This window comes from Rhinopithecus roxellana, chromosome 3 (genome assembly GCF_007565055.1).
Source record: "Rhinopithecus roxellana isolate Shanxi Qingling chromosome 3, ASM756505v1, whole genome shotgun sequence".
Classification (NCBI taxonomy): Eukaryota; Metazoa; Chordata; class Mammalia; order Primates; family Cercopithecidae; genus Rhinopithecus; species Rhinopithecus roxellana.
In genome coordinates this window covers 47,563,096-47,590,320 of record NC_044551.1, presented here as the reverse complement: position 1 = coordinate 47,590,320, position 27,225 = coordinate 47,563,096, and the positions used below count along the sequence as shown (strand labels likewise).

Sequence of the window (27,225 nt, the reverse complement as noted above, 5' to 3'; positions counted from 1 at the left end):
CCATCATCTCTCCTGTTCTGCAATACTTTGTCTTACTTCTCTTCCCATTTCCACTGACAGTCCATTTCGTTCACTGAAACCATAGTAATCTGTTTAGAATGTGCATCTAATTATTCCTTTTTCTGCGTAAAATCTTTAATATGGCACATAAAGTCTTATGTGATCTAGCATCTACCCATGTTTATAGCGTCATTTTGTGGCCCTCTCCTTGCTGTTAAATATTTCAGGCCCAGGGGCCCTTTTGCATGCTGTTTCCTTTGCCTAGAATGTATCTTTCTTCTTCCTTCCCCACCCTTGTTACATATGCATTCATCTGGCTGGACCTGGTGGCTCATGCCTGTAATCCCAGCACTTTGGGAGACCAAGGCAGGAGAATCACTTGAACCTAGGAGTTCGCGACCAGCTTGGGCAACATAGTGGTACCCTGTCTCTACCAAAATAAAAAATTAAAAAAAGATACACATTCATCCTTTACGTTTCAACTTAAACATTAAAGCATTATTTCCTCAGCCTTTTTCTTAGGAACCTAATCCCAGGTCTAGGTTAAGTCCACCTATTATATCACCCTGTGCTTCTACATAGTTCATCTATCTTTGCTCCAATCTGTACGCTCTTCATAAAGACAATGACTGATTTTTGTTCACGGTCTATGTATTTTGCCACTGTTGCAGGTGAATGGAGGAAAATTTCCTAAATATGATTTGGATTTTCTTTAACCAAATTAATTTTCACTTACCTACTTTCAAACATGTCTGTCATTCCTGCTAGTCATAAAGTTTTACATAAATATTCCTACATTTAAATCCCTTGGCTTGGAGTTCTTGAGCCAAGACAGAACTTTGTTTTACAAACTTGCAAGATTCTTCTGCATATTGAACTTTCCAGACCACTTATAAAAATATTAATGTACTGGCTCTCCTTCAGATTAATGACCTATTTAGACTTCTAGTGTCCAAGAATTGCCTGTTCATATTCATCTTTTTCTTTCTGAGTCCCATGATGATTATTTGATGAATTATATTTTGTATAGCCTCCACATGCATTTTTCTCTTTTGTTCACTTCCTTACCATTTTGCTTCACTTTTTTTTAAACTGCTTCCTTTGTGTCTTTCCCATTCCTTTCCCTTTGTTTTCTCTTTGACTTCCTAGTATTGGCCATTGTGGGCATTGTTGAGCATTTTCAGTGGAAAGAATCGGGAAAGAAAGTGCTAAATCATAGTATAGTTAATATTTGATACCATTGGCCGGGCGCGGTGGCTCAAGCCTGTAATCCCAGCACTTTGGGAGGCCGAGATGGGCGGATCACGAGGTCAGGAGATCAAGACCATCCTGGCAAACACGGTGAAACCCCCGTCTCTACTAAAAAAATACAAAAACTAGCCGGGCGAGGTGGCGGGCGCCTGTAGTCCCAGCTACTCGGGAGGCTGAGGCAGGAGAATGGCGTAAACCCGGGAGGCGGAGCTTGCAGTGAGCTGAGATCCGGCCACTGCACTCCAGCCTGGGCGACAGAGCAAGACTCCATCTCAAAAAAAAAAAAAAAAAAAAAAAAAAAAAATATTTGATATCATCAAAGAGAAGTAAGAAATGTTTTTAAAAACACAAATTAGTAGTTTTATATAACTTAATAATATATTGAACAGATAATTTTTGTAAAAAAAAAATTTAGTTTTTCTTCATGCACAGTTTCATTTAAAGGCATCAGTATTCCTAAGGGTAATTATTTGCCAAAAAAAAAAAAAAAAAAATTAAAGTAGTTAGGCCACAGTGTGTGACAATAAAGAGTGTTTATAAAGCCCTAATAATAATAAGAAGTTACCTTTTTCTGCTTATGTTCAGGGAGAACTAGTGTTAGAAAACAGCCTTCTTCACTGTTGGCAAGGTGCAGTGTATATGCAGTAAATAGAAAATAATTATTATTTCACTCAGTAAGATGAGGGGCTGGAGGGTGGAGAAACTGGCATAAAATGGAATAGTTGTCAGTTGTACTTTATAAATATACAAAAATTCTTTATAACAGTTTTTGTGGCTTATAATTCTAAAGGTGAATTTAAACCATATATTCTCATTCATTGAGATTTTTTCCCCTAATATTTAAGTTACCAACTTGGTACCAGTTTGTTTTATTTTAGATGATTGTCTTTTTCCTCTTGCCCTTTTTAAATTAGGGGGACTACAGGCCATTGCAGAATTATTGCAAGTGGACTGTGAAATGTATGGGCTTACTAATGACCACTACAGTATTACACTAAGACGATATGCTGGAATGGCTTTGACAAACTTGACTTTTGGAGATGTAGCCAACAAGGTATGTTTTTATAACATATTTCTTAAGATAGCTCAGGTATGAGTTAATTTACTTTCATAAAAAACATATTTTACTGATTTTCTTGTCACTCTCCTCATTAAACGATGACTGATAAAATCCTGTGCTTCACTTTCGCTTGTCTTTACTCATTTGGTTGTCTTAAGCCTAAACAAAGGCAAAGGTACATCTAAAGATGGAACACAGTAGTGAATTTATGTAATTGCATTAAAAACACTGTTCATACGAATATACTTGTAGGGATCATTTCTGTGATCCATTACTAGAGAATTTTGTCTGACTGTGTAGAATTAAAAAGTAAAAGATAAAACACTTCCTAGGAATGGGATTTAAAATCTGAAAATTCTTACGACCAAGGCAAGTGTTACACACACATTGATTCTATCCAAATAAGAGGCTTTACTCTAAAACCTGTTGCTTATCGTTTCTCACCACTTATTCACTTTATTTCTCTAGTTTGGCAAAGGAAGAACAGATGGCAAAGAATTAAGATAATATTTGTCTTTTATTTAGGTAAATCTTATGAGCAAAATATCAGGTATGATTAAAATGAAATAATGAAAACTGAATTACACATTTAATAGCCAGAAATAAAGCTTGGCTTCAAGTTGTCTTGTTGATGATCCTCTGTTATGTATCTAATTTACAGGCTACGCTATGCTCTATGAAAGGCTGCATGAGAGCACTTGTGGCCCAACTAAAATCTGAAAGTGAAGACTTACAGCAGGTAGTATTTAGAATTTCAACTGTTTTTCTTTTTTCTCTTTTTCTTTGAGGCAGGGTCTCACTCTGTCACCCAGGCTAGAGGGCATCTCAGCTCACTGCAACCTCTGCCTCCAGGGTTCAAGCAATCCTCCCACTTCAGCCTCTCAAGGCTGGGCCTACAGGTGTACACCACCATGCCAAACGAATTTTTGTATTTTTTGTAGAGACAGGGTTTCACCACTCCTAGGCTCAAGCAATCTGCCCACCTTAACATCTCAAAGTGCTGGGATTACAGGCGTGTGCCACCACTCCCAGCTAATATCCTGATTTAGATTGTTGCTCAGTATTTAGTATCTCATGTATAAAAGATAGTTCCATTAACATTAGAAAAAGAAAAATAATTATGTTGTAGTTATACTGTAGGAAATCTTTTTGGCACTGTAATAGCATTTAGGAGGAATTAAAAAAAAAAAGAAAGAAAGAAAGAAAAAAAAAACAAGATCTCCCTCTCTTGCCCAGGCTGGAGTGCAGTGGTGCAGTTATGGCTCATAGTAACCTCAAGCTCCTGGGATCCTCCTGCCTCAGCCTCCCAGGTAGCTAGGACTACTGCAGGTGCATGCCACCATGCCCAGCTAATTTTTAAAAAGTTTTTGTAGAGACAGTGTCTCACTGTGTTACCCAGGAAGGTCTTGAGCTCCTGGTCTCAGGAGATCCTCCTGCCTCAGCCTCCCAAAGTGATAGGATTACAGGCATGAGTCACCACAGCTTGCCGGAATTTCTTTCTTAATAGATTTCTGTTCTTACCTCTAGCATTAAAAACAAAAAAGCAACTAGTATGAATGATTTTATGTAAAAATTAATCTAAAATTGATTAATTTGTAGGTTATTGCAAGTGTTTTGCGGAATTTGTCTTGGCGAGCAGATGTAAATAGTAAAAAGACGTTGCGGGAAGTTGGAAGTGTGAAAGCATTGATGGAATGTGCTTTAGAAGTTAAAAAGGTACCTTTGAAAATATTTAGTACTATAATATGAATTTCATGTTTGGCTTTTTTTTTGCTGCCTTCTTCTAGCCATGAGATTCCCTTCCTTTAGCCATGAGATTCCCTAATTTCTTACCTGTGTATTATTTAGTACTATAATAAGAATTTCGTGTTTGGCTTTTTTTGCTGCCTTCTTGCAGCCATGAGATTCCCTAATTTCTTTTATTTATTTTTTTTTTGGAGACGGAATCTCATTCTGTTGCCCAGGCTGGAGTGTGGTGGCCTGATCTCGGCTCACCGCAACTTCCGCCTCCCACATTCAAGTGATTCTTCTGCCTCAGCCTCCTGAGTAGCTGGGATTACAGGCACACGCCACCACTCCCAGCTAATTGTATTTTTAGTAGAGATGGGGTTTCACCATGTTGGTAAGGCTAGTCTCAAACTACTCCTGACCTTGTGATCCGCCCATCTCAGCCTCCCAAAGTGCTGGGATTACAGGCGCAAGCCACCACGCCTGGCCTAGATTTTCTAATTTCTTACCTGTTTATCTCACCAGTCCATAGTTTTAGAGTACCACAAACTCCTAAAGTACTAAGGTAGAAAAGATTATACAAGGGAATTTAATATATATCAAGGTTTCTCAGCCTCAGCACTATAGACATTTTTGACCAGATAATTCTTCGTTTTGCTGGGGCTGACCTGTGCATTGTAGATTGTTTAGCAGCATCCCTGCCCTTTGCCAACTGGCTACCAATATACCCTCCCCCTAGTTATGCTAATCAAAATTGCCTCCAGATATTGTCAGATGTTCCTGGGAGGGAGGGAGGACAGTGTCACCACCAGTTAAGAATCACTGGTATAAGTGTTACCTTTGTGCTCTCCAAATCTCAATCCCCTCAAATTTTTATGGTCAACTTATCAAGAGGTGATCAGAGCCAAGGGTGAGGAATCGTCAAATAATAATTTGTTTACAGAAGGAAATATCTCCAGGCAGTCCATCTGCTTCAGAAACTAGGCTAAAATTAAAAAGAAAAAAAAAAGTAAACTTGAAATCTGAGAGGGACCAAGCAAGTTGTCTTAGCTAGTCTAGGTTTCCTTTCACCCAGCTAGTCCTCCTACACCCACAGCCTACATGTTCTTCAAAACTTTCCTCTTCAGAGAAGGCAAAAGGTTTGTTTTTTGTTAGTTATGCATTTTTGGTAAAGTATTTTATTCTTGGAAAACCCTTGAAAATGTATTAGGTAGAAAAGCATTCAGCTAAATTATTAGTTATAAAGATGATATTCAGATATGCTAGCATCTTCATAAAAATACCTGTAACACTGTTGAATGGATAGAAGACATTTCAGAAAAGAACATGGCCAATAAGCCCTTGAAAAGATACTTAATATCGTTAATCATCAGGGAATGCAAATTAAAACTACAATGAGATACCATTACGCATATCATATTGGTTAAAATTTCAGAGATTGACCATGCATTTTCAAGGATGTTGAGCAGCTGGAAATCATGTATTCTGCTAGTGGGAGTGTAAAATGGTATAATCACTTTGGAGAACATTTGGCAGTGTTTTTAAGTTAAACACACCTACCATATGACCCAACCATTCCACTTCTAAAGTATTTACCCAAGAGGAACAAAAACTTATGCTGTCACGAAGACTTACACACAAATATCCACAATAATTTATTTATGATAGCCAAAAACTAGAAATAACTATGTCTGTCAGCAGGTGAATGGTAAGCATATTGTGGAATATTTGTACAAAGTAATATGACTTGACTGTGAAAAAGAATGACTATTGATACATGCAGTAATCTGTAGTGACAGAAAACAGATTAGTGGTGGCCTGGGGTTGGGAGTGGAAGGGAAGGGGGAGGATTACGAGAGGGTACTAGGAAACTTTTGGGGATGATATAAATGTTTGTTATCTTGATTGGACTGGCGGTTTTATGGGTGTATACATGCATGAAAAATTATCAAATTGTAAACTTGAAATGTGTACAGTTTATTGTTCGTCAATTATGTTTCAATAAAGTTCAAGAAAATTTGTGCTTGCACACTTAAGTACTCCTAATCTAATAACCCTGTATAGTTTCAGAAAGATTTAATGTGTGTGTGTATTATGAGAATTTGCACTGCTGCTAACTGGTTCATGACTTAATTCTCTCTCAAGGACCTAAACTCTTCTGATTTTTTTTTTTTTTTTTTTTTTTTTTTCTCTGCCACCAGGCTAGAGTGTGCAGTGGTAGGATCTCGGCTCACTACAACCTCTGACTCCCTGGTTCAAGTGATTCTCCTGCCTCAGCCTCCCAAGTAGCTGGGATTATAGGCATGCACCACCACTCCCAGCTAGTTTTTGTATGTTTAGTAGAGACGGGGTTTCACCATGTTGGCCAGGATAGTCTCCATCTCCTGACCTCGTGATCTGCCTGCCTTGGCCTCCCAAAGTGCTGGGATTACAGGCGGGATATAATGCATGGTCAGTCTTCAAAAAACTAGCCATCAGAAATGTATAATATCCAGTTCTGATTTGGGCCCAATTCTGATTAACAGTATTAGAATTTATTTATTTTTTCCCTCTTTTTCTACATTTAGTGCAGCAGTCATGAACATTCTTTTTCTGTTTTTCATTCAACATCAGTTCCATCTCAACTTCAGCTACTAATGAGCAAGAGAATCAGAACTACATTCTAGCTCTCCCGCGTGTTCTGCATCACTTTAACTCACTCAGAGCTCTTACTCTAGAGCCTTTCCTTTACCAGCACTCTGTGCTTCGTTCACTTAAAGCTGTTGGTCCCTTACTCTTGTCTTCTACATCTTCTCTACTGGATCCTTCTTTTTTATGTTTCAGCTCTCTAGAAGAAGCCCAATATTTTGAAAACAAAAGTTTTCTGTGGCTTCTTCTGTTACAGTGTTTCTCTTTTCCAGTAACAACCAAAACCCTGAACAAGTCACTTGCTTCATTTCTTTTTTTTTTTTTTATTATTATTGTGTTTTAAGTTCTAGGGTACATGTGCATAACGTGCAGGTTTGTTACATATGTATACTTGTGCCATGTTGGTGTGCTGCACCCATCAACTCGTCAGCACCCATCAATTCATCATTTATACCAGGTATTACTCCCAATGCAATCCCTCCCCCCTCCTCCCTCCGCATGATAGGCCCCGGTGTGTGATGTTCCCCTTCCCGAGTCCAAGTGATCTCATTGTTCAGTTCCCACCTATGAGTGAGAACATGCGGTGTTTGGTTTTCTGTTCTTGTGATAGTTTGCTAAGAATGACGGTTTCCAGCTGCACCCATGTCCCTACAAAGGACACAAACTCATCCTTTTTTATGGCTGCATCATATTCCATGGTGTATATGTGCCACATTTTCTTAATCCAGTCTGTCACAGATGGACATTTGGGTTGATTCCAAGTCTTTGCTATTGTGAATAGTGCCACAGTAAACATACGTGTGCATGTGTCTTTATAGCAGCATGATTTATAATCCTTTGGGTATGTACCCAGTAGTGGGATGGCTGGGTCATACGGTACATCTAGTTCTAGATCCTTGAGGAATAGCCATACTGTTTTCCATAATGGTTGAACTAGTTTACAATCCCACCAACAGTGTAAAAGTGTTCCTATTTCTCCACATCCTCTCCAGCACCTGTTGTTTCCTGACTTTTGAATGATTGTCATTCTAACTGGTGTGAGATGGTATCTCATTGTGGTTTTGATTTGCATTTCTCTGATGGCGAGTGATGATGAGCATTTTTTCATGTGTCTGTTGGCTGTATGAATGTCTTCTTTTGAGAAATGTCTGTTCATATCCTTTGCCCACTTTTTGATGGGGTTGTTTTTTTCTTGTAAATTTGTTTGAGTTCTTCGTAGGTTCTGTATATTAGCCCTTTGTCAGATGAGTAGATTGCATACATTTTGTCCCATTCTGTAGGTAGCCTGTTCACTCTGATGGTAGTTTCTTTTGCTGTGCAGAAGCTCTTTAGTTTAATTAGATCCCATTTGTCAATTTTGGCTTTTGCTGCCATTGCTTTTGGTGTTTTAGACATGAAGTCCTTGCCCATGGCTATGTCCTGAATGGTACTACCTAGGTTTTCTTCTAGGGTTTTTATGGTATTAGGTCTGACTATTAGGTCTGACATTTAAGTCTCTAATCCATCTTGAATTAATTTTCGTATAAGGAGTAAGGAAAGGATCCAGTTTCAGCTTTCTACTTATGGCTAGCCAATTTTCCCAGCACCATTTATTAAATAGGGAATCCTTTCCCCATTTCTTGTTTCTCTCGGGTTTGTCAAAGATCAGATGGCTGTAGATGTGTGGTATTATTTCTGAGGACTCTGTTCTGTTCCATTGGTCTATATCTCTGTTTTGGTACCAGTACCATGCTGTTTTGGTTACTGTAGCCTTGTAGTATAGTTTGAAGTCAGGTAGTGCGATGCCTCCAGCTTTGTTCTTTTGACTTAGAATTGTCTTGGCAATGCGGGCTCTTTTTTGGTTCCATATGAACTTTAAAGCCGTTTTTTCCAATTCTGTGAAGAAACTCATTGGTAGCTTGATGAGGATGGCATTGAAACTATAAATAACCTTGGGCAGTATGGCCATTTTCGCGATATTGATTCTTCCTATCCATGAGCATGGTGTGTTCTTCCATTTGTTAATGTCCTCTTTTATTTCACTGAGCAGTGGTTTGTAGTTCTCCTTGAAGAGGTCCTTTACATCTCTTGTAAGTTGGATTCCTAGGTATTTTATTATCTTTGGAGCAATTGTGAATGGAAGTTCATTCATGAGTTGGCTCTTTGTTTGTCTGTTACTGGTGTATAAGAATGCTTGTGATTTTTGCACATTAGTTTTGTATCCTGAGACTTTGCTGAAGTTGCTTATCAGCTTAAGGAGATTTTGGGCTGAGACAATGGGGTTTTCTAAATATACAATCATGTCATCTGCAAACAGGGACAATTTGACTTCTTCTTTTCCTAACTGGATACCCTTGATTTCTTTCTCTTGCCTGATTGCCCTAGCCAGAACTTCCAACACTATGTTGAATAGGAGTGGTGAGAGAGGGCATCCCTGTCTTGTGCCAGTTTTCAAAGGGAATATTTCCAGTTTTTGCCTATTCAGTATGATATTGGCTGTGGGTTTGTCATAAATAGCTCTTACTATTTTGAGGTACGTTCCATCAATACCGAATTTATTGAGCGTTTTTAGCATGAAGGGCTGTTGAATTTTGTCAAAAGCCTTTTCTGCATCTATTGAGATAATCATGTGGTTCTTGTCTTTGGTTCTGTTTATATGCTGGATTACGTTTATTGATTTGCGAATGTTGAACCAGCCTTGCATCCCAGGGATGAAGCCCACTTTATCATGGTGCATAAGCTTTTTGATGTGCTGCTGAATCCGGTTTGCCAGTATTTTATTGAGGATTTTTGCCAATGAGAACAAAGATAGAACATACCAGAATCTCTGGGACACATTTAAAGCAGTGTGTAGAGGGAAATTTATAGCACTAAATGCCCACAAGAGAAAGCTGGAAAGATCTAGAATTGACACTCTAACATCACAATTAAAAGAACTGGAGAAGCAAGAGCAAACACATTCAAAAGCTAGCAGAAGGCAAGAAATAACTAAGATCAGAGCAGAACTGAAGGAGATAGAGACGCAAAAAAACCCTTCAAAAAATCAATGAATCCAGGAGTTGAGTTTTTGAAAAGATCAACAAAATTGACAGACCGCTAGCAAGACTAATAAGGAAGAAAAGAGAGAAGAATCAAATAGATGCAATAAAAAATGATAAAGGGGATATCACCACCGACCCCACAGAAATACAAACTACCATCAGAGAATACTATAAACACCTCTACGCAAATCAACTAGAAAATCTAGAAGAAATGGATAATTTCCTGGACACTTACACTCTTCCAAGACTAAACCAGGAAGAAGTTGAATCCCTGAATAGACCAATAGCAGGCTCTGAAATTGAGGCAATAATTAATAGCCTACCCACCAAAAAAAGTCCAGGACCAGATGGATTCACAGCTGAATTCTACCAGAGGTACAAAGAGGAGCTGGTACCATTCCTTCTGAAACTCTTCCAATCAATTGAAAAAGAGGGAATCGTCCCTAACTCATTTTATGAGGCCAACATCATCCTGATACCAAAGCCTGGCAAAGACACAACAAAAAAAAAAGAGAATTTTAGACCACTTGCTTCATTTCTAAACTGGCTGTATTATCTTGAATTCCTCCTAATTTTGCTTCTGATACAACCCTTCTCCTTGATCACAGAGTCTAGATTTGTAGATTTAAGTTTTTCTATTCTACCTTCACCTGTATTTTTTACTTTTTGGTCACTCACTTTTGCTGTTACTACTTATATTAATAATCTCTAATTTATTTTGTGTCTTCTAATTCGAACTATAAAAACATTTTTGAGGCCGGGCGCGGTGGCTCAAGCCTGTAATCCCAGCACTTTGGGAGGCCGAGACGGGCGGATCATGAGGTCAGGAGATCGAGACCATCCTGGCTAATAGGGTGAAACCCCGTCTCTACTAAAAAATACAAAAAACTAGCCGGGCGACGAGGCGGGCGCCTGTAGTCCCAGCTACTTGGGAGGCTGAGACAGGAGAATGGCGTGAACCCGGGAGGCGGAGCTTGCAGTGAGCTGAGAGCCGGCCACTGCACTCCAGCCTGGGCGGCAGAGCAAGACTCCGTCTCAAAAAAAAAAAAAAAAACATTTTTGAAACAAAACCCCTGGCCCTTGACTTGTAGCCCCACAGAGAAGAACTTTTGTATTTTTCTACCTTCAGCTCTCAACTCTGGGCCAGTTGCAGCTTAATTCAGTCCTTTAAATTCTTGCTTTTTTTGTTCTCAGGATACTTGGAGTGCCCCACCTTTATCTCAGTCACATGTAATTAAAATTGGGCTCATCTTGATTGATGTGAGAAGGATAAAAGCACTTCTTGCATAAAAGCACTTTCTATCTGCCTCCTACCACTTATCTGACAAATTATGTCTAAACCTGCTCCTAGATTGTTTTGTTCACTTAATTTCTTGATGAAGAGAATAAAGTAGCTCACTGTTTATTGGGTTAGACCCAAAATGTTTGCTGTGACATTCAAGGCCTGGCTTTTGTCTCTCTGAACTTGTTTTTCACTGTTCCCCATCATAGACTGTGATCTCCTTTGCGTCTTCTTTCTGGGTCTTCAGTGCTCTGGTACTGATTCCCACTTCCCTGCCTTTCCTCATTCTACTTCCCCTGACAGCAGCAACTGGCTTCTCATCTCTCTGAATGTACAGGTCTTATCCTCCTGAACAGCTGTTCTCCTCCATGAAATATTTGATTGATTTGATTAAATTCAGGCTGTAATAATTTTTCCTTTGGAGCATTTGTTTCATGTATGGTTTTTTATCTTTTTTTCCCCCAAAGCAAATTGCTAGCACCTTCAATCACAGGTATCAGTTTGCTATGTTTGTATCCTCTGGAGTGCCTCTCATTTGCAGTAGGCACAGAGTTGATTTCTAATTAATGTTTGTTTCCTGATGGATATATAGTAAGAAGGCAGATTGACATCACCATCATGGCAAGTTTTGGGTTTGGGGTTTTTTTGTTTTGTTTTTTTGTTTTTTTGGTTGTGGTTTTGCTTTTGCTTTTTTGAGACAAGGCCACACAGCCTTGACCCCCTGGGTTCAAGCTATCCTCCCACCTCAGACTCTCAAGTAGCTGGATCTGTAGGTGTGCACCACCATGCCTGGCTGATTTTTTTTTTTTTTTTTTTTTTTTTTTTGAGACCGAGTCTTACTCTGTCACCCAGGCTGGAGTACAGTTGCGCAATCTCGGCTACTGCAACCTCTGCCTCCCTGATTCAAGCGATTCCCCTGCCTCACCCTCCCAGGTAGCTAGGATTACAGGCACCCACTGCCACACCTGGCTAATTTTTTGCATTTTAGCAGAGATGGGGTTTCACCATGTTGGTCAGGATGGTCTCGATCTCCTGACCTCGTGATCAGCCCACCTTGGCCTCCCAAAGTACTGGGATTACAGGCATGAGCCATTGCGCCTGGCCGCCTGGCTACTTTTTATATTTTTTGTAGAGATTGGGTATTGCCATGTTGCCCAGGCTGGTTTTTAACTCCTAGGCTTAAGCGATCCTCCCACCTCAGCCTCCCAAAGTGCTGGGCCTGAAGGCATGAGCCACCGCACCCGGCACGTGGCAAGTTTTGACCAAATACCTTTAATCGTGTATCAGAGTGTTTCTGTGGCAATTACAGTTTGACAGTTGACTTTGATAATCGTATGTTCGGGAGTTCCAGGTTTTCGTAATTTGTTATGTGGGGAATTTTAAGAAATTATAGCTTTTCTAGTACCCTTTATTGGTTTTATAAATTACATTGTTAATTTTGAAGCAACCACGTATATATAATGCTTTTTATATAAACAGAATATTGTATATACGACACTGCAACTTGCTCTTGTCGTGCAATAATACTTCTAAGATATCTTTCCATATCTATTCATGGTTTACAGAATTTTTAAAATCTGCTTTTTTTGAGACAGGGTCTCACTCTGTCAACCAGGCTTGAGTGCAGTGGCACGATCACGGCTTACTGCAACCTTGACCTCCCAGGCTCAAGTGATCCTCCCAAGTAGCTGTGACTACAGGCACATGTCATCATACCCAGCTACTTTTTTTTGTATTTTTTGTACAGACGGGATTTCACCATGTTGCCCAGGCTGGTCTCAAACTCCTAAACTCCCAGTCACAGCAGTCAGCCTTCCAAAGTGCTGGGATTACAGGCAATGAGCCACCATGCCCGGCCTTTTTTGTTTTTTTTTGTTTTTGTTTTTGTTTTTTTGAGACAGAGTTTCACTCTGTCACCCAGGCTGGAGTGCAATGGTGTAATCTTGGCTCACTGCAACCTTTGCCTCCCAGGTTCAAACGATTCTCCCACCTCAGCCTCCCAAGTAGCTGGGATTACAGGCACCCGCCATCATGCCCAGCTAATTTTTTTTTTTTTTTTTTTTTTTTTTTTTGTATTTTTGTAGAGACGGGGTTTTACCACGTTGGCGAGGCTGGTTTTGAACTCCTGACCTCAGATGATCCACCCGTCAGCCTCCCAAAGTGCTGGGATTACAGGCATGAGCCACTGTGCCCGGCCACATGCTGGGCCTTAATCCACTTCCTATTCACATTTTTTTCTTTATTTCAAGCAACCCCAGCCTGAGAATAACCCACACTCTATTCTGAAAATGTTTTCTTTTCATAATGAACATCAGTTATGCTTCATATTCTAAGATGTGTGTACTATCTAAACACTTAGAATAAAGTTTATAAAAGTCATTAGGTAAATATTGTGTTCTTGTCTTATAGAGATATCACTGATATAAATACTATTTGTTATTTTATGAACATTTTTCTAAATGGAAAGTTATTAATTTACCAGTGAGGGGCAGGCAATAGGATAGATTAAAAAATAGCTTTTATTCAATATCAGTAACATAGAAGTTAATGAGAGACAAATTCCAACTCTAATTAGATGACCCATATTCTGTTTCTTACTAGGAATCAACCCTCAAAAGCGTATTGAGTGCCTTATGGAATTTGTCAGCACATTGCACTGAGAATAAGGCTGATATATGTGCTGTAGATGGTGCACTTGCATTTTTGGTTGGCACTCTTACTTACCGGAGCCAGACAAACACTTTAGCCATTATTGAAAGTGGAGGTGGGATATTACGGAATGTGTCCAGCTTGATAGCTACAAATGAGGACCACAGGTATATATAGAGTTTTATATTACTTTTAAAGTACAGAATTCATACTCTCAAAAAAACCTAATTGTAAGCAATGTTTTACATAATCATGAAAGTTTTAAGCCAAAATATATTTATTATTGTGAAAAGATAACTACTAACTCTTAGTTTAACTCATTAGTGTACTTAATGTAATAACAGTTTATAGTATTATAAAGGAGACTAAATTAAGCAAATGATAGTTGAGAGGTGTAGCCCATATGTGGAGGAAAAAATAGTCACAAATATTGGAACAAAATAATCCATTTCTATTAGTATAGTATAAAAGAATGTGAAAACAAAATTTAAAACAAGACAAAAACTATGAGCATGATCCAGAGAATATAAAGGTTCACATTTTTCTAATGATGTCTTAGTATCAATAATAATATATATATATATATATATTTTTTTTTTTTGAGATGGGGTCTCACTCTGTCGCCCAGGCTGGAGGGCAGTGTTGCAATCTTGGCTCGCTGCAACCTCCACCTCCTGGGTTCAAGTGATTCTCCCACCTCAGCTTCCCAACTAGCTGGGACTACAGATGCACGCCACCACACCCAGCTAGTTTTTCTGTTTTTTGGTAGAGATGAGGTTTCACCACATTGTCCTGCTGTTCTTGAACTCCTGGCCTCCAGTGACCCACCCGTCTCAGCCTCCCTAAGTGCTGGGATTACAGGCGTGAGCCTCTGCGCCTGGCCAGTAAATAATATTATTTAGCTAATAGCCGTTCATCCAATCTGCTAGAGTTGCAAAACCTAAAAGAGTGCGTCAGATAGAGGGCACACATTTTCAGAACTCAGATTCTGTATTATGTCAACAAAAATACAACTGTCTTTTTTCTTTCTTTCTTTCTTTCTTTTTTTTTTTGAGATGAAGTCTCGCTCTGTTGCCTAGGGTAGAGTGCAGTGGCACAGTCCCTTCTCATGCAACCTCTGCCTTTGGAGTTCAAGTGATTCTCCTGCCTCAGCCTCCCGAGTAGCTGGGATTACAGGTAGCCCCCACCATGCCTGGCAAATTTTTAGTAGAGATGGGGCTTCACCATGTTGGTCAGGCTGGCCTTGAACTCCTGACCTTAGGTGATCCACCCGCCTCAGCCTCCCAAAGTGCTGGGATTATAGGCATGGGCTACCGCGCCTGGCCAAAAATATGGGTTTTTTTTATAGCTTATTCATTTTTTAAGTCTGTGATGCAGAAACTACAAGCCTAGTCTCCCTTTCTGCTATGCAGAGAAGATTTCTTAAGTCCTGTAACTACTGGACTGCTAAGAGAAGACCACCATGTTAAAGCTTATTGTGTACCCTTGTCAGTCCATTTTAAAGCCCACTAAAGCTGAATATGCTGTCATTAATCTTCAGTTTGCCTGCATTAAACAAGCTGTTGCTCTTTCACGTCCAGAGTTCATTATGCTGATCCTCACGCCTTGTTTTTATATGCCTTAAATGTTTTGAAAGCTTTAATTTACTTTATTTAAAAAAAAAATAATAAGCACACAGTCTGCCAAAGAGCACTTTTCTTTTTTTTTCTTTTTCTTTTTTTTTTTTTTTTTTTGTTGAGATGGAGTCTCACTCAGTTGTCCAGGCTGGAGTGCAGTGGTGTGATCTCAGCTCACTGCAACCTCCGCCTCCCAAGTGATTCTCCTGGCTCAGCCTCCTGAGTAGCTGGGACTATAGGCATGCACCACCACACCCAGCTAATTTTTGTATTTTTAGTAGAGACAGGGTTTCACCATGTTGGCCAGGCTGGCCTCGATCTCCTAACCTCAGGTGATCCGCCCTCCTCAGCCTCCCAAAGTGCTGGGAGGCATGAGCCACCGTGTCCGGCCAAGAGCACTTGTAAGAGGGATGGCAGTATCACACAATCAAGCCAAAAAATACAGAGATTACTCTGAAAAGTAAGTGTGCTAGTCTAAGAGCTTATAATGTGCACTGACTGCAGAAAGATCTTTAATCAATTCTATCTACCTCTTTCAAGATATATCAATATCAGAGGGGCACCCAACCATAGATTAAATTACCACAAAATTCCTATTCAACATAGGATTTCATGATATATTGATAGTCTTTAAATTGGGAAACTGTTATATGAGTAGAGTAAATGTACGTGCCCCACCCCCTGCAAATGTTTTAAGCTATTGGGACAGAATAGGAAATGTAGAATTGACAAAAAATGACACCTTTACTTTCTTTAGTGTGACAGATTAGTACTTTAAAACAGTAAACATTACATGAAATAAGAAAGAACAGAAGGAGATGTGGAATACTTGGAATTTATAGGATAATTGGTACAATCATATTATGCCTATTGTTTTCTATCCTTTTATTTGTTGTTACTGGATACACATTTTGACCTTAATTTTATGATCTCTTGATTTTATTTCAGGCAAATTCTAAGAGAGAACAACTGTCTACAGACTTTATTACAACACTTAAAATCTCATAGTTTGACAATAGTCAGTAATGCTTGTGGAACTTTGTGGAATCTCTCAGCAAGAAATCCTAAAGACCAGGAAGCATTATGGGACATGGGGGCAGTTAGCATGCTCAAGAACCTCATTCATTCAAAGCACAAAATGATTGCTATGGGAAGTGCTGCAGCTTTAAGGAATCTCATGGCAAATAGGCCTGCGAAGTACAAGGATGCCAATATTATGTCTCCTGGCTCAAGCTTGCCATCTCTTCATGTTAGGAAACAAAAAGCCCTAGAAGCAGAATTAGATGCTCAGCATTTGTCAGAAACTTTTGACAATATAGACAATTTAAGTCCCAAGGCATCTCATCGTAGTAAGCAAAGACACAAGCAAAGTCTCTATGGTGATTATGTTTTTGACACCAATCGACATGATGATAATAGGTCAGATAATTTTAATGCTGGCAACATGACTGTCCTTTCACCATATTTGAATACTACAGTGTTACCCAGCTCCTCTTCATCAAGAGGAAGCTTAGATAGTTCTCGTTCTGAAAAAGATAGAAGTTTGGAGAGAGAACGAGGAATTGGTCTAGGCAACTACCATCCAGCAACAGAAAATCCAGGAACCTCTTCAAAGCGAGGTTTGCAGATCTCCACCACTGCAGCCCAGATTGCCAAAGTCATGGAAGAAGTGTCAGCCATTCATACCTCTCAGGAAGACAGAAGTTCTGGGTCTACCACTGAATTACATTGTGTGACAGATGAGAGAAATGCACTTAGAAGAAGCTCTGCTGCCCATGCACATTCAAACACTTACAATTTCACTAAGTCAGAAAATTCAAATAGGACATGTTCTATGCCTTATGCCAAATTAGAATACAAGAGATCTTCGAATGATAGTTTAAATAGTGTCAGTAGTAGTGATGGTTATGGTAAAAGAGGTCAAATGAAACCCTCAATTGAATCCTATTCTGAAGATGATGAAAGTAAGTTTTGCAGTTATGGTCAATACCCAGCCGACCTAGCCCATAAAATACATAGTGCAAATCATATGGATGATAATGATGGAGAACTAGATACACCAATAAATTATAGTCTTAAATATTCAGATGAGCAGTTGAACTCTGGAAGGCAAAGTCCTTCACAGAATGAAAGATGGGCAAGACCCAAACACATAATAGAAGATGAAATAAAACAAAGTGAGCAAAGACAATCAAGGAGTCAAAGTACAACTTATCCTGTTTATACTGAGAGCACTGATGATAAACACCTGAAGTTCCAACCACATTTTGGACAGCAGGAATGTGTTTCTCCATACAGGTCACGGGGAGCCAACGGTTCAGAAACAAATCGAGTGGGTTCTAATCATGGAATTAATCAAAATGTAAGCCAGTCTTTGTGTCAAGAAGATGTCTATGAAGATGATAAGCCTACCAATTATAGTGAACGTTACTCTGAAGAAGAACAGCATGAAGAAGAGAGACCAACAAATTATAGCATAAAATACAATGAAGAGAAACATCATGTGGATCAGCCTATTGATTATAGTTTAAAATATGCCACAGATATTCCTTTGTCACAGAAACAGTCATTTTCATTCTCAAAGAGTTCATCTGGACAAAGCACTAAAACTGAACATATCTCTTCAAGCAGTGAGAATACGTCCACACCTTCATCTAATGCCAAGAGGCAGAATCAGCTCCATCCAAGTTCTGCACAGAGTAGAAGTGGTCAGACTCAAAAGGCTGTCACTTGCAAAGTTTCTTCTATTAACCAAGAAACAATACAGACTTATTGTGTGGAAGATACTCCAATATGTTTTTCAAGATGTAGTTCATTATCATCTTTGTCATCAGCCGAAGATGAAATAGGATGTGATCAGACGACACAGGAAGCAGATTCTGCTAATACCCTGCAAATAGCAGAAATAAAAGACAAGATTGGAACTAGGTCAACTGAAGACCCTGTAAGCGAAGTTCCAGCAGTGTCGCAGCACACTAGAACCAAATCCAGCAGACTGCAGGGTTCTAGTTTATCTTCAGAATCAACCAGGCACAAAGCTGTTGAATTTTCTTCAGGAGCAAAATCTCCCTCCAAAAGTGGTGCTCAGACACCCAAAAGTCCACCTGAACACTATGTTCAGGAGACTCCACTTATGTTTAGCAGATGTACTTCCATCAGTTCACTTGATAGTTTTGAGAGTCGTTCGATTGCCAGCTCCGTTCAGAGTGAACCATGCAGTGGAATGGTAAGTGGCATTATAAGCCCCAGTGATCTTCCAGATAGCCCTGGACAAACCATGCCACCAAGCAGAAGTAAAACCCCTCCACCACCACCTCAAACAGCTCAAACCAAGCGAGAAACACCTAAAAATAAAACACCTACTGCCGAAAAGAGAGAGAGTGGACCTAAGCAAGCTGCAGTAAATGCTGCAGTTCAGCGGGTCCAGGTTCTTCCAGATGCTGATACTTTATTACACTTTGCCACAGAAAGTACTCCAGATGGATTTTCTTGTTCATCTAGCCTGAGTGCTCTGAGCCTCGATGAGCCATTTATACAGAAAGATGTGGAATTAAGAATAATGCCTCCAGTTCAGGAAAATGACAATGGGAATGAAACAGAATCAGAGCAACCTAAAGAATCAAATGAAAAGCAAGAGAAAGAGGCAGAAAAAACTATTGATTCTGAAAAGGATCTATTAGATGATTCAGATGATGATGATATTGAAATACTAGAAGAATGTATTATTTCTGCCATGCCAACAAAGTCATCACGTAAAGCAAAAAAGCCAGCCCAGACTGCTTCAAAATTACCTCCACCTGTGGCAAGGAAACCAAGTCAGCTGCCTGTGTACAAACTTCTGCCATCACAAAACAGGTTGCAACCCCAAAAGCATGTTAGTTTTACACCGGGAGATGATATGCCACGAGTGTATTGTGTAGAAGGGACACCTATAAACTTTTCCACAGCTACATCTTTAAGTGATCTAACAATAGAATCCCCTCCAAATGAGTTAGCTGCTGGAGAAGGAGTTAGAGCAGGGGCACAGTCAGGTGAATTTGAAAAACGAGATACCATTCCTACAGAAGGCAGAAGTACAGATGAGGCTCAAGGAGGAAAAACCTCATCTGTAACCATACCTGAATTGGATGACAATAAAGCAGAGGAAGGTGATATTCTTGCAGAATGCATTAATTCTGCTATGCCCAAAGGGAAAAGTCACAAGCCTTTCCGTGTGAAAAAGATAATGGGCCAAGTCCAGCAAGCATCTGCGTCCTCTTCTGCAACCAACAAAAATCAGTTAGATGGTAAGAAAAAGAAACCAACTTCACCAGTAAAACCTATACCACAAAATACTGAATATCGGACACGTATAAGAAAAAATGCAGACTCAAAAAATAATTTAAATGCTGAGAGAGTTTTCTCAGACAACAAAGATTCAAAGAAACAGAATTTGAAAAATAATTCCAAGGACTTCAACGATAAGCTCCCAAATAATGAAGATAGAGTCAGAGGAAGTTTTGCTTTTGATTCACCTCATCATTACACACCTATTGAAGGAACTCCTTACTGTTTTTCACGAAATGATTCTTTGAGTTCTCTAGATTTTGATGATGATGATGTTGACCTTTCCAGGGAAAAGGCTGAATTAAGAAAGGCGAAAGAAAATAAAGAATCAGAAGCTAAAGTTACCAGCCACACAGAACTAACCTCCAACCAACAATCAGCTAGTAAGACACAAGCTATTGCAAAGCATCCAATAAATCGAGGTCAGCTTAAACCCATACTGCAGAAGCAATCCACTTTTCCCCAGTCATCCAAAGACATACCAGAAAGGGGGGCAGCAACTGATGAAAAATTACAGAATTTTGCTATTGAAAATACTCCAGTTTGCTTTTCTCATAATTCCTCTCTGAGTTCTCTCAGTGACATTGACCAAGAAAACAACAACAATAAAGAAAATGAACCTATCAAAGAGACTGAGCCCCCTGATTCACAGGGAGAACCAAGTAAACCTCAAGCATCAGGCTATGCTCCAAAATCGTTTCATGTTGAAGATACCCCAGTTTGTTTTTCAAGAAACAGTTCTCTCAGTTCTCTTAGTATTGACTCTGAAGATGACCTGTTGCAGGAATGTATAAGCTCCGCAATGCCAAAAAAGAAAAAGCCTTCAAGACTTAAGGGTGATAATGAAAAACATAGTCCCAGAAATATGGGTGGCATATTAGCTGAAGATCTGACACTTGATTTGAAAGATATACAGAGACCAGATTCAGAACATGGTTTATCCCCTGATTCAGAAAATTTTGATTGGAAAGCTATTCAGGAAGGTGCAAATTCCATAGTAAGTAGTTTACATCAAGCTGCTGCTGCTGCATGTTTATCTAGACAAGCTTCGTCTGATTCAGATTCCATCCTTTCCCTGAAATCAGGAATCTCTCTGGGATCACCATTTCATCTTACACCTGATCAAGAAGAAAAACCCTTTACAAGTAATAAAGGCCCACGAATTCTAAAACCAGGGGAGAAAAGTACATTGGAAACTAAAAAGATAGAATCTGAAAGTAAAGGAATCAAAGGAGGAAAAAAAGTTTATAAAAGTTTGATTACTGGAAAAGTTCGATCTAATTCAGAAATTTCAGGCCAAATGAAGCAGCCCCTTCAAGCAAACATGCCTTCAATCTCTCGAGGCAGGACAATGATTCATATTCCAGGAGTTCGAAATAGCTCCTCAAGTACAAGTCCTGTTTCTAAAAAAGGCCCACCCCTTAAGACTCCAGCCTCCAAAAGCCCTAGTGAAGGTCAAATGGCCACCACTTCTCCTAGAGGAGCCAAGTCATCTGTGAAATCAGAATTAAGCCCTGTTGCCAGGCAGACATCTCAAATAGGTGGGTCAAGTAAAGCACCTTCTAGATCAGGATCTAGAGATTCGACCCCTTCAAGACCTGCCCAGCAACCATTAAGTAGACCTATACAGTCTCCTGGCCGAAACTCAATTTCCCCTGGTAGAAATGGAATAAGTCCTCCTAACAAATTATCTCAGCTTCCAAGGACATCATCTCCTAGTACTGCTTCAACTAAGTCCTCAGGTTCTGGAAAAATGTCGTATACATCTCCAGGCAGACAGATGAGCCAGCAGAACCTTACCAAACAAACAGGTTTATCCAAGAACGCCAGTAGTATTCCAAGAAGTGAGTCTGCCTCCAAAGGGCTAAATCAGGTGAATAATGGTAATGGAGCCAATAAAAAGATAGAACTTTCTAGAATGTCTTCAACTAAATCAAGTGGAAGTGAATCTGATAGATCAGAAAGACCTGTATTAGTACGCCAGTCAACTTTCATCAAAGAAGCTCCAAGCCCAACCTTAAGAAGAAAATTGGAGGAATCTACTTCATTTGAATCTCTTTCTCCATCGTCTAGACCGGCTTCTCCCACTAGGTCCCAGGCACAAACTCCAGTTTTAAGTCCTTCCCTTCCTGATATGTCTCTATCCACACATTCATCTGTTCAGGCTGGTGGATGGCGAAAACTACCCACTAATCTCAGTCCCACTATAGAGTATAATGATGGAAGACCAGTAAAGCGCCATGATATTGCACGGTCTCATTCTGAAAGTCCTTCTAGACTTCCGATCAATAGGTCAGGAACCTGGAAACGTGAGCACAGCAAACATTCATCATCCCTTCCTCGAGTAAGCACTTGGAGAAGAACTGGAAGTTCATCTTCAATTCTTTCTGCTTCATCAGAATCCAGTGAAAAAGCAAAAAGTGAGGATGAAAAACATGTGAACTCTATTTCAGGAACCAAACAAAGTAAAGAAAACCAAGTATCCGCAAAAGGAACATGGAGAAAAATAAAAGAAAATGAAATTTCTCCCACAAATAGTACTTCTCAGACCATTTCCTCAGGTGCTACAAATGGTGCTGAATCAAAGACTCTAATTTATCAAATGGCACCTGCTGTTTCTAAAACAGAGGATGTTTGGGTAAGAATTGAGGACTGTCCCATTAACAATCCTAGATCTGGAAGATCTCCCACAGGTAATACTCCCCCGGTGATTGACAGTGTTTCAGAAAAGGGAAATCCAAACAAAGATTCAAAAGATAATCAGGCAAAACAAAATGTGGGTAATGGCAGTGTTCCCATGCGTACCGTGGGTTTGGAAAATCGCCTGAACTCCTTTATTCAGGTAGATGCCCCTGACCAGAAAGGAACTGAGACAAAACCAGGACAAAATAATCCTGTCCCTGTATCAGAGACTAATGAAAGTTCTATAGTGGAGCGTACCCCATTCAGTTCTAGCAGCTCAAGCAAACACAGTTCACCTAGTGGGACTGTTGCTGCCAGAGTGACTCCTTTTAATTACAACCCAAGCCCTAGGAAAAGCAGCGCAGATAGCACTTCAGCTCGGCCGTCTCAGATCCCAACTCCAGTGAATAACAACACAAAGAAGCGAGATTCAAAAACTGACAGCACAGAATCCAGTGGAACCCAAAGTCCTAAGCGTCATTCTGGGTCTTACCTTGTGACATCCGTTTAAAAGAGCGGAAGAATGAAACTAAGAAAATTATATGTTAATTACAACTACTATACAGACATTTTGTTTCAAATGAAACTTAAAAGACTGAAAAATTTTGTAAATAGGTTTGATTCTTGTTAGAGGGTTTTTGTTCTGGAAGCCATATTTGATAGTATACTTCGTCTTCACTGGTCTTATTTTGGGAGGCACTCTTGATGGTTGGGAAAAAAATAGTAAAGCCAAGTATGTTTGTACAGTATGTTTTACATGTATTTAAGTAGCATCCCATCCCAACTTCCTTTAATTATTGCTTGTCTAAAAATTACAGATAGGAAATATGATATATTGCTGTTATCAATCATTTCTAGATTATAAACTGACTAAACTTACATCAGGGAAAAATTGCTATTTATGCAAAAAAAGAAAATGTTTTTGTCCTTGTGAGTCCATCTAACATCATAATTAATCATGTGGCTGTGAAATTCACAGTAATATGGTTCCCGATGAACAAGTTTACCCAGCCTGCTTTGCTTTACTGCATGAATGAAACTGATGGTTCAATTTCAGAAGTAATGATTAATAGTTATGTGGTCACATGATGTGCATAGAGATAGCTACAGTGTAATAATTTACACTATTTTGTGCTCAAAACAAAACAAAAATCTGTGTAACTGTAAAACATTGAATGAAACTATTTTACCTGAACTAGATTTTATCTGAAAGTAGGTAGAATTTTTGCTATGCTGTAATTTGTTGTATATTCTGGTATTTGAGGTGAGATGGCTGCTCTTTTATTAATGAGACATGAATTGTGTCTCAACAGAAACTAAATGAACATTTCAGAATAAATTATTGCTGTATGTAAACTGTTACTGAAATTGGTATTTGTTTGAAGGGTCTTGTTTCACACTTGTATTAGTAATTGTTTAAAAGGCCTCTTTTAAAAGCGCATATAAATTTTTTTCTTCAGATTCTGTGCATTAAGAGTAAAATTCCTCTTACTGTAATAAAAACAATTGAAGAAGACTGTTGCCACTTAACCATTCCATGTGTTGGCACTTAGCCATTCCTGAAATTTCTTTTATGTGATTAGCTCATCTTGATTTTTAATATTTTTCCGCTTAAACTTTTTTTTCTTACTCCACTGGAGCTCAGTAAAAATAAATTCATATAATAGCAATGTAAACAGCCTAGTATAGACTAAGCATTAAGCATAATAGGCCCACATAATTTCCTTTTTCTTAATGTTATAGAATTCTGTAGTTGAAATTGATTATTCTTAGACGTTGTAGTCTCTTCGAAGCTTTACAATGTTACTGTCTTGCCCGTTCATCTTGTTGCAACTGGGTCTGATATGAACACTTTATTACCCTGTATGTTAGGGCAAAATTTCGGCAGTGAAGTATAATCAGCTGTTTGCCATGTTCAGGGAAATCAAATCACATGGAACTTCAAAGGTAGGTTTAATACCATTAGGATATTCAGAAGTATGTTTTAAAATCCCTGCCTGTTAAGGAAACTTTGTTTTTGGTGGGTACAGTTCTGGGGTACATGTTAAGTGCCCCCTTGTACAATGGAGGGAAGTGCTTCTTCCTGAAGGAAAATAAACTGACACTTATTAACTAAGATAATTTACTTAATATATCTTCCTTGGTTTGTTCTCTAAAAGATCAAAGGGTGACTGTGATGATACATGCACACATATTTGTTGAATAAATGAAAATTTATTTTTAGTGATAAGATTCGTACACTATTTGGGGAGGGAAAACCTTTGTAAGCATTGTGGGGCACTCAGGAGATAAAAGAGGAGTAAACACACCTACCTGGTGCCTTGAAAATCACATTAAGTAGTTAATTATCTACCCCTTACCTGTGTTTATGACTTCCAGGTAATGAGAATGATTTTTTTAAAGCTAAAATGCCAGTAAATAAAGTGCTATGACTTGAACTAAGGTATTTGACTCCAATGCCTGTACTGTGTCTACTGCACCACTTTGTAAACACTTCAATTTACTATCTTTGAAATGATGGACATTTACATTTTTGCCAAATGTTATCTGAACTTGTCTATGAATACAATCTATTTCTGTTGTTCTCCAAGGCTTCCATAAACAATGGAGATACATGCATATAGGTCATATTGGTGTCCTTTCATTTTCTGACTTTCTAACTTTCTGAATTATTGCTTGCCAGTTTTTGCAAACCACTTCAAGTACTTCTATGGAAAGAGATGGGATGTTAGTCATTAGATAAAATTGCCTTTTAATTCAAATAAGGAAGAAAATATAAATGCTGAAAATGAAGAGTTCATTCCACATGCCAGAAAAGTGGAATTTTTGTAGGCAACACTGACTGGGAGAAGGGCTAGTCTACACTACCCATTGAAGTAAAGATTGCTGGGTGAGGCCCTCTATTAGAGATAGTGGTTCTGAATTAGTGAAGGGGCAAATCTCAATTCTAATTATAGATGTTCACAGGGTGCTGCTATAATCGATAGTAGGCCAAATATTCCCAATTTATGCTTGTTTACAAATGGAATATTAAGTCCAGTGTTGGGAATTAGTCAAGAGTTACGATGCCTGTTTAGAGAGGAGTGGGGGAGGGAGTTACCTATCGTAAGGCACTTCAAAGGAGTGCGTTGGCATCACCAGGAGTGCTTACCAAGACATAGCTGGGCCATACCCCTAGTTTGATTCAGGAGGTTTGGAATGGGGCCCAAGAACGTGCATATCAAGTTGGAAGGTGAGGCTAATGCTGCTGGTCTGGAGACCACACTTTGAGAATTACTGCCCTGAGTTATCACTGTGAGGCTCCTTGAGTGACTGCCTTCAGCTCTAGCGATTCCTCCCAACAGCTGGACCTTTAATCTGACAAAGTATGCCAACAGATAAACTCTCCTTCCCCTAGGCACAAAATTCAGTATTGAGCCATCCAATCTGATAATGCTCATCTCAACTCCTGACAGCAGAGAAACTTAATCAGACATGAATGAACAAGTAATTCTAAAGACAATGATTATATCTGAAGGATCAGTTAATGTTCCCTTTGAGACTTATTATAAAAAGCAATAACTTAAACAAAGATCTAATTTGAATTTTCAGTAAGATTAAAAGAGACTATGAAAAGGGAACTTTGAGATGAGAAAAGGTTGATTTCAGATGAAAATGTATCCAGTTTTTTAATATACAGTGGAAGTGATCAATAAGCAATTAACAGATTGATATTTGAGGACAACTTCACAAATTACCAGGGTAATGAAAAGGACATAATCAAAGATAAGCCCCATAAGGATCAAATAGCACTAAGTACAGTAAAATGTTTCTTGATTAAAATATGGATCATGTTGCCACAAGGTTAATTACATGAAAGGATGAATCTTGCGGAGGATGGGAGCCAGTTGCACAATGTCTGAATATATGTTATCACAGGGTTTCTTGGAATCTAAGGAAAAAAGCAGAGCACCAGAAATGCAAAAAGTAAATTGCCCATAGCTAAAAAAAATCTGAGTAGTCAGATCATTAAAATTTATGAAGTAATTATTTTTCAGAAGTCAAGATGGCTGAAATAGAGTGTATTTTTTTCCTTTCTAATAAGCGTATTTTCTTCATATTACGCAGGCTTAAAATTAAAAAATTACTTTGTAATGTTGAAACCTATAGATTATGCCTCCTGTAAACCCCAGGTCATTTTTCTTCCATTCTTATAATTCTGTCTATGATCCATAAAAGTATATTCTGCTTTTTGTTAGGCCATTGATGCTTTTTTCAACCTGTACGTTCTATGTATATAATATTGTTTTTGGTGCTAAATACACTTTCTTTTCTCTGATATTCAGGATAATTCTTTCTCTACATTGTGACTATCCACTTATTTTCTCGAAGTAATATGGTTTTTTAATTAAAAATATTCAACATAATGTATGCAATTGAATATAAAGCAACATTAGTGAAAAATGACTATTGAAAGAAATGCCAAACATTAACTGCCCTACCTACACCACCTTTTGGAATCCAGACCCTTAGCCTCATTGATTGGTCACTGAACTACGTACCCAGTCTTTCTCCCTGACCTTGACTATTTGTACCAGAGTTATATCTGACCTGGAGGAGACTCACCATCAGCTGGTCAGTGACCAAAGACTTGTATAGCCCTGCTTGGAAAGAAAAAAACGATTAGGCCAATCAATTTGAAATAAGAGTCACAAAGGAAATTTCTGGCCGATTCTTGAGTGCTGGAACGAAAGAGCATGCACAGTTAAGGCTCAAATTACCATGATTGGCATCTTGAAGCTTAAACTAAGAGGAAGCCACCTAGTGGAGAAAGAGGTGAAGGGAACAGATACTGGGAGGACAAAGTGAGAGACAAGAATCAAGCTCAAGACCAGCCTGGGCAACAAAGCAAAACCCTGTCTCTACAAAAAACGAACAAATAAATAATAGGGCCTGATGGTGCATACCTGTAGTCCCAGCTACACAGAGACTGAGGCGGAAGGA

At 39.0% G+C, this 27,225-nt stretch overlaps 1 protein-coding gene across 4 annotated transcripts in view; it reads left to right on the top strand.

Moving 5' to 3' along the window:
• The window catches only part of APC (APC regulator of WNT signaling pathway), a 163,766-nt gene extending 138,905 nt beyond the window's left edge, over positions 1-24,861 (top strand). For all 4 annotated transcript variants that reach the window (XM_030926975.1, XM_030926977.1, XM_030926976.1 and 1 more), the window contains 5 exons: positions 2,166-2,305; positions 2,973-3,050; positions 3,911-4,027; positions 13,571-13,785; positions 16,183-24,861. In XM_030926975.1, the coding sequence (XP_030782835.1) occupies positions 2,166-2,305; positions 2,973-3,050; positions 3,911-4,027; positions 13,571-13,785; positions 16,183-22,753 (7,121 nt within the window). In that variant the 3' untranslated portion in view covers positions 22,754-24,861. The remainder of the gene's footprint in view (positions 1-2,165; positions 2,306-2,972; positions 3,051-3,910; positions 4,028-13,570; positions 13,786-16,182) is intronic.
• The last annotated feature ends 2,364 nt before the right edge of the window (positions 24,862-27,225 follow it).